The 10,723-nt window shown below is 57.0% G+C and overlaps 1 protein-coding gene across 1 annotated transcript; it reads left to right on the top strand.

Moving 5' to 3' along the window:
- Positions 1 to 162: 162 nt before the first annotated feature.
- RETSAT (retinol saturase) lies at positions 163 to 9,582 on the top strand. Its single transcript, XM_069877478.1, has 11 exons — positions 163 to 337; positions 1,381 to 1,563; positions 2,926 to 3,167; positions 3,724 to 3,925; positions 5,298 to 5,495; positions 5,608 to 5,727; positions 7,488 to 7,626; positions 7,786 to 7,895; positions 8,180 to 8,346; positions 8,688 to 8,847; positions 9,361 to 9,582. Exons 1-11 carry the CDS (start codon positions 163 to 165, stop codon positions 9,504 to 9,506), a joined length of 1,842 nt encoding a protein of 613 aa, XP_069733579.1. The 3' UTR covers positions 9,507 to 9,582.
- Positions 9,583 to 10,723: the final 1,141 nt, after the last annotated feature.

Here is a 10,723-nt window from a genome sequence, read left to right as displayed (position 1 = left end):
CACCGCCGCCCGGGACTACAACACCCAGCATGCACCGCGCGCCGCGGCCCCGCGTGCTCCCATCGGACTACAACACCCAGCATGCACCGTAAGGAGGGGCGGGGGCGGGCGGACGGCGGCGCGCGAGGGTCACGCCGCGCGAAAGGCGGCCGGCGGGGAGCGATGGGGCTGTGCGCGCTGCTCTTCCTCGCCGCCCTCCTCGTCCTCCTCTCCCTCCTCATCGCCCGGGCCCTGCGCGGCGCCGCAGGAGGACCCAGCCCCTTCGCCGCCGACGCCCGGCGCCCCCCCGCTCCTCTGGTCACCGACAAGGCTGTGCGCAGGACCGTGCTCAAGACAGGTGCGTGCGGGCAGCGGCGGGGGAGAGCGGAGGGCATCCCCGGGCACGGCGTCACCTCCCGGGGCAGCATCGATCGCCTCCCAGGGTGGCATGTCCACCCGGCACAGTGTCGCCTCCCAGCACGGCAGCCCCCTCCCCGGAGCAGCATCTGCCCCCAGCAGGGCATCAGCCCCCGCACAGCATCAGCCCCTGGACCCGCATCACCCCCTGGACCCGCATCAGCCCCTGGACCCGCATCACCCCTGGGGTGGGAACATCAGCCCCTGGACCCGCATCACCCCCTGGACCCGCATCACCCCCTGGACCCGCATCAGCCCCTGGACCCGCATCAGCCCTGGGGTGGGAACATCAGCCCCTGGACCCACATCAGCCCCTGGACCCGCATCAGCCCCTGGACCCACATCACCCCCTGGGGTGGGAACATCAGCCCCTGGACCCACATCAGCCCCTGGACCCGGATCAGCCCCTGGACCCACGTCACCCCCTGGACCCACGTCACCCCTGGGTGGGAACATCACCCCCTGGACCCACATCAACCCCTGGACCCACGTCACCCCCTGGGCAGGAACATCCCCCGGGTACGGCATCACCCCCGGCGGTGACATTGCCCCCCAAGCACGCTGTCACACCCTAGGGCACCATGACCCCCTCTGAGTGGCATCACCTCCCAAGTGGCACCACTCTCCCTGGCGTGGCACCACGTCCCCAGCGCAGCTTTACCCCCTGGAGCAGCCTGGCCCCCCCGCCACGGTGGCATCAGCCCCCAAGGTGGCATCTCCCGCTGGGGTGGCATTGTCCCCCGAGCATGGCATCACCCCCTAGGGCACCGTGACCCCCCCAGGGTGTCATCACCCCCAAGGCAGCATCCCCCCCCAGCACAGCATCGTCCCTTGTGGTGTCCTTGCCCCCCATCTCCCTCCCAGCACAGCATCTCCCCATGGATTGGGACCCCCCCCACCGCCCTTGAGGTTTTGGGGTCTCCTCTGGGTACCACACACCCCATCCCACCATTAATGACACCCCCTCTTTTTCCCCCTCTGCAGTTTTCTCCGCAGATCAAGTCCCTGCGGCGCTTGATGCTGTCGTGGTGGGCAGTGGCGTGGGGGGGCTGGCGGCAGCGGCGCTGCTGGCGAAGGCAGGCAAGCGGGTGCTGGTGTTGGAGCAGCATGGGAAGCTGGGGGGCTGCTGCCACACCTTCAGCGAGAGGGGCTTCGAGTTTGACACAGGTAACGGCAACGAGGAGGGGGCGAACGCACCCTTGGATCAGTGCGGGGGGCGCTCAGCATCAGGGAGAGGGGATGCCAGTGGGGGGAACAGCAGTGGGAGTGGGAGCCGTGGGGGTAACGGTGTCTTCACCCACAATCCAGCAGCCAGTTGTCCCCCTGTCCCCACTGCTTGCCTCCATATCCTCCACAAGGGAGGGGATTCTGCCCCTCTGCTCTGCTGAGACCAAACCTGGAGCCCTGTGTCCAGTTCTGGAGTCCTCAGCACAGGGAGGACATGGAGCTGTTGGAGTGAATCCAGAGGAGGCCACGGAGATGATCCCAGTGCTGGAGCACCTCTGCTATGAAGCCAAACTGAGAAAGTTGGGGTTGTTCAGCCTGGAGAAGAGAAGGCTCTGGGGAGACGGTCAGAGCAGCTTCCAGTATGGAAAGGGGCTGCAGGAAAGCTGGGGAGGGGCTCTTGGATCAGGGAGTGCAGGGATGGGGTGAGGGGGAAAAGTTTTTCAGCTGCAACAGGGGAGATTGAGATGAGATCTTAGAAAGAAATGTTCTCCTGTGAGAGTGGGGAGGCTCTGGTGCAGGTTGCCCAGAGCAGTGGTGGCTGCCCCATCCCTGGGGGTGTCCAAAGCCAGGTTGGATGGGGCTTGGAGCAACTAGATCCAGTGGGAAGTGTCTGTGCCCATGGCAGGGGCTGAGAACTGGATGGACTTTGAGGTCCCTTCCAACCCAAACTATTCTATGATTCTATCATCTGGGCTTGGGAAGGAGTGGGGAGCAGGAAAGGGAACTCTACTTGGCAGTAGAGGTCCCTTCCAACTCAAACCGTTCTATGGTTCCATGATTCTAACTTGCCATCAACCGGAATCCACAGATCCCATCCCGGAGGGGTTCAAGGCCGGTTTAGATGGTGCTTGGATCACCCTGATCCAGTGGGAGTTGTCCCTGCTCATCGAACTGGATGGGCTTTGAGGTCCCTTCCAACCCAACCCATTCTGTGATTCCATAACTGTATGAGTTCCCCATGCAGGGGATGTCACCTCAGGACACATCTCCTGCCAGATCGACAAAGTCCAGCTCTGAATATCCCTGGAGCTGCGCAGCATTAATTATTTACAGCGACATGGAAAGGGAAAACAACAAAGTCTAACAAAATCCCCAAAACCTGCTTAAAACACAGTGGTAAGGGCTTGGTTTTCCCTTCAACCTAAAGCAGCATGAAGGCATCTACCAGCTTTTCCCTTTCCCCTCCCTACAGAGCTGCTGGGGTTGGGCTGAGGGAAATAAAACGAAAGTTCTGTAGCCCCAAGTGTGTTAAAAAAAGGGCTAAACCCCCTCTGAAAGAGCCCCAAATCCTCCATTTTCCAGGTATCCACTACGTGGGGCAGATGCAGGAGGGCTCCAGCATCCGCTTCCTGATGGATCAGCTGACAGAGGGGCAGTTGGAATGGGCTCGGCTGCCGGCTGCCTGTGACGTGGTGGTTCTCGGGGAGCCCGGCCGCGGCAGGACATACCACATCTGTTCTGGAGAACGGGAATATTTCCAAAGCCTGAAGGAGCAGTTTCCCAAGGAGGGAGCCGCCATCAATGAGTTTGAGCGCCTGGTAAAGGTAGAGGAGCTCCATCTTCTCCATGGAAAAGGGAGAGGGTGGGATTTTGAGTCAAAAATTCCCCCCTGCCCCAACACCCAGAGGCTGGAGAAGGGCAGAGAACAGCAACATGGCACAACCCAACCCCCAAACCACCAAAAATTGCCCTTTTCTGCCTCAAAACCTAGTGTCACACCCTGAGATTTCACCCCACAGATGCATTGAGACCCCTGTGAGCCCCAAACCTACCCCTTTGGCACCATGGAGTGATGCTCCAGGTCCTCACAGCCAGTGGAGCAATTGCACTCATTAAGAAAACGGTGCTAAATTAGCATTAATTAATGCATTTATGGATTAATTCATTAACTGATGCTTTGAAACCATCCCCTCTACCTCAGGGGAGGGGGTTTTGGGTGCTCCCCTTGCCCTGGGATGCCGTGCTTAAGGGATCCTATTGCCTTTCTGCGAGCTGAGTAGTAAATTTAAGGGGAAACAGAGGCCTTGGAGCATCTTTGGAGCCCACCCTGGGGCAGTCACCGCAGAGCTGGTGGCACATGTTCCCCGTCTCCTCCTGCAGAGTGTCAGCAGAGGAACCATGCTGCTAGGTGTCCTGAAAATGATCCCACGGGCACTGGCCGTGCTGCTGTGTCGCTCGGGGCTGCTCATGTGGCTCAGCCCCTTCTGCCGGTTGGCGTCGCGCAGCTTGAAGGACGTGGTGGATGGGCTCACCACCAACCCCGAGCTCAGGGCTGTCTTCAGCTACATCTTCCCCGCCTATGGTAGGTAGCCAGGCGGCTCTGGGGTGCACGGAGGTGAAGTCAAGCCTGCGGTGAGGGATGCTCTGCGCATGGATGCTCTGCACCAGTGTCCTCATCCGCAAGCCAGCAGCTGGTTGTCCCCATGTCCTCATTGCTTGCCTTTATCTACTTTCCTCCGTGTTCTCCACAAGGGAGGGAATTCTGCCCCTCTGCTCTGCTGTGGTGAGACCCACACCTAGAGCCCCGGATCCAGCTCTGGAGTCCTCAGCACAAGGAGGAGCGAGTCCAGAGGAGGACTGGAGCGAGTCCAGAGGAGGCCATGGGGATGATCGGAGGGCTGGAGCACCTCCCATACGAGGACAGGCTGAGAGAGTTGGGGCTGTTCAGCCTGGAGAAGAGAAGGCTCCGAGGAGAACTTAGAGCAGCTTCCAGTACGGAAAGGGGCTCCAGGAAAGCTGGGGAGGAGCTCTTGATCAGAGAGTGCAGGGGTAGGACAAGGGGAATGGCTTTGAGCTGCAGTAGGGAAGATTGAGATGAGATCTTAGGGAGAAGTGTTTTTCCTTGAGGGTGGGGAGGTCCTGGCCCAGGTTGCCCAGAGCAGGGGTGGCTGCCCCATCCCTGGAGGGGTTCAAGGCCAGGTTGGATGGGGCTTGGAGCCCCTGATCCAGTGGGAGGTGTCCCTGCCCATGGCAGGGGGTGGGACTGGATGGCATTTGAGGAACTTTCCAAGCCAAACCTCTCTATGGTTCTATGATTCTTCAGCTACACGGTGTGGAAACGTTGCTCCTCTTATGCAAGAGAACCTCTGCCCGCTCTTAACCTTATGCTGGCCTTGCCGTAACCCTTTTGCTCTGACCTTTGCCTTTTCCCTTCCTCCCCTCCACCCTGGAGGTTTGCTCATGGTCCCCGAGACTCAGCTGTCTCAGCCAGAGCAGTGGAAGAACCACAGGGCCACCCATGTCTGATATCCTCCCTGCTCCTCTGGGTACTGCTGACCCATCACTTCTCACCCACATCTCTCCTTTCTTATGGTATCGTGTCCAGCTGATAACAGGGCACTCCTTGTCCTAAAAATGTTAGGAAAAGCCTCAAAACCATGATTTGGCACAAACTCATAGAATCACAGAACATCCTGAGCTGGATCCACAAGGGTCTTTGAGTCCAACTCCTGTCCCTGCACAGGACACCCCAGCATTCACCCCATGGGACTGAGGGCATTGGCCAGACGCTTCTGGAATATTGTCCGGCTTGGTGTTGTGACTGCTTCCCTGGGGAGCTGTGCCAGTGCTCCACCACCCTCTGGGGCAAGAACCTTTTCTTCATGTCCAGCCCAACCCCTGGCCCGTCTTCCTGCCATTCCTGCAACCCACATTGCACTGCTCCTTTTTCCCAGGCGTGGTCCCCTCCAAGGCCAGCTTCTCCATGCACAGCATCCTGATCAACCACTTCCTTCACGGTGCTTGGTACCCCAAAGGTGGAGCTGGAGAAATCGCCTTCCACACCATTGCTGTTATCCGGAAAGCTGGAGGCAATGTGTTCGGAAGGGCACCGGTGCAGAGGATCCTGCTGGACTCCAAGGGCAGAGCCTGCGGTGAGTGTTGGGTTGGGTGGAAGAGGCACGGTTGGGTGAGAAGGGGCACACGCAGCTTCTCCCTGTGCTTTAAACCAGAGCTCTTCCTTCCCTCCTGGCCTTTCCCTTCCAGGCGTGAGCGTCAAGAAAGGTGAAGATGTGGTGAACATCTTTGCTCCCATTATCATTTCGGATGCTGGGATCTTCAACACCTACGAAAGGCTCCTGCCAGCAGAGACGCGAGCGTTGCCGGGTAAAACACAGCAGCATGGGGATTCGGGGGGGTTATGGCATTGATCCCCTCCAAGCCATGTCCCATCAAGAGCGGTTGTGTTGAAATTAGTTCTTAGACATCAGCAAAACCCCATGGTTTGTGTTTCACGGCAGTCAGAATGCTGTCCTGGCCACACATTTCTCTGCAGGGTTTCCAATTCAACCAAAATTAGTTTGCCGAAAGCAGCCGTACTTTTGGCAAATCCCTGGTTCACCAATTGATTTGCCTAAAAACCACAGTGCAGGGTCACAAAACTTGTGAGAGTTGGCAAGGTGTCCATTCAAAGTTGGGTTTAGCACTGCTACAAATCTCCTCGCTGCTTTAGAAGAGACTCGGTTGGGTGAAAGTCATGTCTACGTGGAACTCCCACAAGTGTTGTCCCCGGGGCTCAGTGCTGGGTCCAGCCCTGTTCAATGTCTTTATCCATGACCCGGATGAAGGCATCAAGCGCACCCTGAGCAAGTTTGCGGGTGACACTAAGCTGGGTGGAAGTGTTGATCTGCTGGAGGGCAGGGAGGCTCCAAAGGGATCTGAACAGGCTGGACCGCTGGGCTGAGACCATTGACAGGAGGTTTAACAAGGCCAAATGGCGGGTCCTGCTCTTGGGGCACAACAACCCTGAGCAGCTCCAGACTAGGAGAAGTCTGGCTGCAAAGCTGCCTGGAGGAGAAGGACCTGGGGGTGTTGGTTGAACAGGAGCCAGCAGGGGCCCAGGGGGCCAAGAAGGCCAAGGGCATCTTGGCTTGGATCAGACACGGCGTCGCCAGCAGGGCCAGGGAGGTTCTTCTCCCTCTGGACACAGCACCGGTGAGACCGCTCCTCGAATCCTGGGGTCAGTTCTGGCCCCTCACCACAAGAAGGATGTTGAGGCTCTGGAGCGAGTCCAGAGAAGAGCTACGAAGCTGGTGAGGGGCTGGAGAAGAAGGATTATGAAGAGCGGCTGAGAGAGCTGGGGGTGTTTAGCCTGGAGAAGAGGAGGCTGAGGGGAGACCTCATTGCTCTCTACAACTCCCTGAGAGGAGGTTGTGGAGAGGAGGGAGCTGGGCTCTTCTCCCAAGGGACAGGGGACAGGACAAGAGGGAATGGCCTCAAGCTCCACCAGGGGAGGTTCAGGCTGGACATCAGGAAAAAATTTCTTATGGAAAGGGTCACTGTGCACTGGCAGAGGCTGCCCAGGGAGGGGGTTGAGTCACCTTCCCTGGAGGGGTTTAAGGGACGGGTGGACGAGGTGCTGAGGGACATGGGTTAGTGATTGATGGGAATGGTTGGACTCGATGACCTGGTGGGTCTTTTCCAACCTAGTGATTCTGTGAAAGTGGCGTGACTGAGTGAGAAGGGGCACGGTTGGGTGGAAGGGGGATGGTTGCTTGTGAACAAGGCACAGTTGAGTAGAAGGGAGCATGGTCAGGTGGGAAGGGACATGGTTAAGTGAGAACTTTCTGGGCAATGATAAGAATTCTGGTCTACAAACATTCCATGACTGCAAACCAGGAGCACATGCGAATCCAAGAAAGTCATTAAAGCCAAGGGTACCCTAAAGCGTCCCCTGTAGGAAATTTCAATTCCCCTCCTGTTTGCAGGAGGTTCCATTGCACCCCTTGAACTGGGAGACATTTCAAGATAAATCAGTTTTACAACCAACATAAATGCGAGTGGGGCTTCTTGTAGGAGAAACTCCTTCTCCGTAGCCAAGGAGCCCAGAAAATACGCATTTTCCCCTTCTTCCCTCCCCACTGCAGAGATCCAGGCTCAGCTCCGCATGGCGACCCACGGGGAAGGGGGTTTCACCGTCTTCGTAGGGCTTAACGGCTCAAGGGAAGAGCTGGGACTGGAGCCCATCAACTACTTCATGTACCCAGGAACTGACCTGGATGAAATGTAGGTTTGGCTCCACATTAAATGTGCTTCATTAAGCTTAAGGAGCTGAATTCCTGGGTGGTGACTCAGAGAATGCTCTTGGCGGGTCCTTGCTGCTTGAGCATTTGGTCCTAACAAGTATTCAGGGAATGGTTCTCACCTACCTTAATGTCTCTGCAGGGTGAATCGCTACCTGGCTTCTTCCAGAGAAGAAGCTGCCAAGAATATCCCGCTCCTCTTTGTCACCTGCCCCTCAGCCAAGGACCCCACCTGGGAAATGAGGCACCCAGGTAAAGGTTGAAGCTCAACCACACGGTGACTTGTAAGGTCTTGTTGGGTTTTAGTTCATTTGATGACTTCAGCCAAGGAGTTCCTCCTAAAATAGCCATGGTCAAAGCTGCTGAGCGGGTTGCTTATGGGAAGTGGTCTTCAGGATAATGGGATGAAGGATATGGGACAATGAAGACCTAGGAATGTCTCAAGTGTTTGCACGGGGAGGGTTGGGTTTGTAGCAGCAAAGTGGTGACATGAAGGCGGGCAGAGAGACAACAGCCCCAACCTCATCCTGCTGCAGGTAAATCCACGCTGGCTGTCGTGTTCTTTGCCAAATATGAGTGGTTTGAGGAGTGGAAGGAGAAGCAGGTTAAGAAGCGGGGAGATGATTATGAAGAGCTGAAGAAGACCTTTGTGGACACAGTCATGCAGACTGTCTTCAAGCTCTACCCTCGCATCGAGGACAGGGTGAGGAAACTTGGGGTTCATTGGTCCTCCAGCTCCTCTCCTGGGTCATGTCTACCCAGCCCTGCAAACACAGGAGCTGGGTCTACTGGACACAAGGTCCACCTGGGCAGCACAGAACCAACCCATTGCCACCACCTCCCAAACATGCATGGTGCAGGAGGGGGCATGGTGGTCCTCCAGAACCATTCTGGGACCAAACTTGGCCAGAACCACCACCCAAGGGTCTGCAAGCAAACCTGTCCCAGCTCCTACCCCAAGAAAACAGCTTTCTGGAGCACAAGACGCCCTATGCCATCACACCTATCTCCTGCAGACCACTTTGTCCCCTTGTTTCTCCCCAGATTGAGTACATCTCGGGAGGAACACCCCTCACCAACCAATACTACATCGCCAGCCCCAAGGGGGAGATTTATGGCATGGACCACGGCATCACCCGCCTGCAAGCTGAAGCCATTGCCACCGTGAGGGCACAGACGGCTGTCCCCAACCTCTACCTGACAGGTACCTTGGCCACCAGCCAGTGACCATCTCCTCAGATGGGAGGGACATGGGATATGGGGGGAATCCTTCAGTCCTGTCTTGGAATAAGGAGGGGACAAGCTGCTGGTGTGCCATGGGGTGCTGGAAGAGTCACTGGAGCACATCAAAGTGGAACTACGTGGTCCCAACAGGATGAGGAACGGGTTGTGCCTCATCCAGCTCTGGGACGTGGCCTCCCTGCCCAGTGCTGATTTATTTTGTTTGGGCTGATGACCTTAGAGCTCTCTTCCAACCTCAATGATTCCATGATTTTAGCTGGTCAGGATGAGGCCCTTTCCCTGCTGGGGGAAGGAAGGGGTCATGCAGGGAGGGCTTTTGCGAGTTCAAACCCAAGGGGAGGCGTGGTGGCAGGTGGATGGTGGTTGGGGATGGTGATGTCCATAACAGCGTTTGATGGTCACTTGGGGAGGGAGAACATGGGCTGCTCCCAGGGGACCACAGCTGCTGCCATCACCACCTCATGCTCTCTTCCAGGGCAGGATTTGTGCTTGGGGGGCTTTGTGGGAGCCCTGCAAGGAGCCCTCCTCTGCGCTAGTGCTGTCCTCAAGCGCAACCTCTACATCGACATGGCACAGCTCAAAAAGCGCACAGAGGCCACCAACTCCAAGAAGAGGGACTGAAGCCAGCTGTCCCACCAGCCAGAACCTCCCTTGTCCCCTTCTCCCCCCTGGCCACCCCCAGTGGGGTGTGCTGTACATTGCTTGTAGCTTATCCTTCCCCCAGCAAAGCCATTTGGAAGACACCATTCCCATTTCATAGAATCATAGAATAACCAGGTTGGAAGAGACCCACCGGATCATCGAGTCCAACCATTCCTATCAAACACTAAACCGTGTCCCTCAGTGCCTCGTCCACCCGTGCCTTAAACCCCTCCAGGGAAGGTGACTCAACTCCCTCCCTGGGCAGCCTGTTCCAGTGCTCAATGACCCTTTCTGTGAAAATTTTTTTTCCTTATGTCCAGCCTGAACCTCCCCTGGTGGAGCTTGAGGAGCTTTCCACCCAGCTTGGCTTGGCCCTTGCCCACCTAGAGCTCACCTCCTTCCACCACAGTGTCCACCTCTAGTGAGGAAAAGCCAGCGCTGATTTCTGGCCACGTCTTTGGAGGGCAAACCTCCCAGCGTAGGGAAGAGAGGCTCCATGTGAAGCTGCAGCCAGAAGTCAAAGCAACCCCAAAAAACAGGCTGGACCAGAAGACAAAAAACAACAGCCTTTACCAGCAACACCCATGGTTGCTTGAGCCCCACTGGTGTCTGACAGCTGTGTGGACCATCAGAAGAACATCAGCCTTCACCTGCATGCCCCAGGCCCTCTGGGCAAGCCCCCAGGAGATGTTTTCCCCCTTTCAGCAGGTGGCTTTGGTGCTCAGTTGGTCTCATAAAGCTTCACTGGGCTCATAAAGCTCCAGGTGGCACCTCCAGGGGTTGTGACGGAGGCAGCACCTCCCTGAGATGGGGCTGAGCACGGGCTTGTCCAGGCGGTATCAGGCAGATTTGGTAGAGCCCCACCAGCCGCTGGATGGACTCCAGCTTCATTTAATCAAGGAGAAACCACACCAACCTAAGCCCCATCACCATGGGCACCCAGGAGAGGCTCATGGACATGGTCTTTTAGGGTGGTGGAATAAGCAGGTCCTTCTCACATGCCAAGGCCAGCGTGAAGGGATTTAAGCCAAATTTAAAGCTATTTAAGGTACTTTCTCACTGTTCAGTGCTTCCAAAGTCATGCCTTGTTGCGGTGGAGGAGTAGAGCCGCATGCTCCACGCTGATACAGCCCCTCAATGCTGCTGATACCACAGTGCAGCTCTACCCCCAGAGGCATGCGATGGTGCAGCCCCCA

Source organism: Phaenicophaeus curvirostris, chromosome 27, assembly GCF_032191515.1.
Source record: "Phaenicophaeus curvirostris isolate KB17595 chromosome 27, BPBGC_Pcur_1.0, whole genome shotgun sequence".
NCBI lineage: Eukaryota > Metazoa > Chordata > Aves > Cuculiformes > Cuculidae > Phaenicophaeus > Phaenicophaeus curvirostris.
This window is presented reverse-complemented; position numbering and strand designations above follow the sequence as displayed.

Excerpts from the sequence above, each read along its gene's own strand:
- RETSAT (XM_069877478.1), top strand. The coding sequence starts at position 163 with ATGGGGCTGTGCGCGCTGCTCTTCCTCGCCGCCCTCCTCGTCCTCCTC. Across the intron at positions 338-1,380 it reads CAGGACCGTGCTCAAGACAG|TTTTCTCCGCAGATCAAGTC; the intron begins GTGCGTGCGGGC and ends CCCCCTCTGCAG. Across the intron at positions 7,896-8,179 it reads CTGGGAAATGAGGCACCCAG|GTAAATCCACGCTGGCTGTC; the intron begins GTAAAGGTTGAA and ends ATCCTGCTGCAG.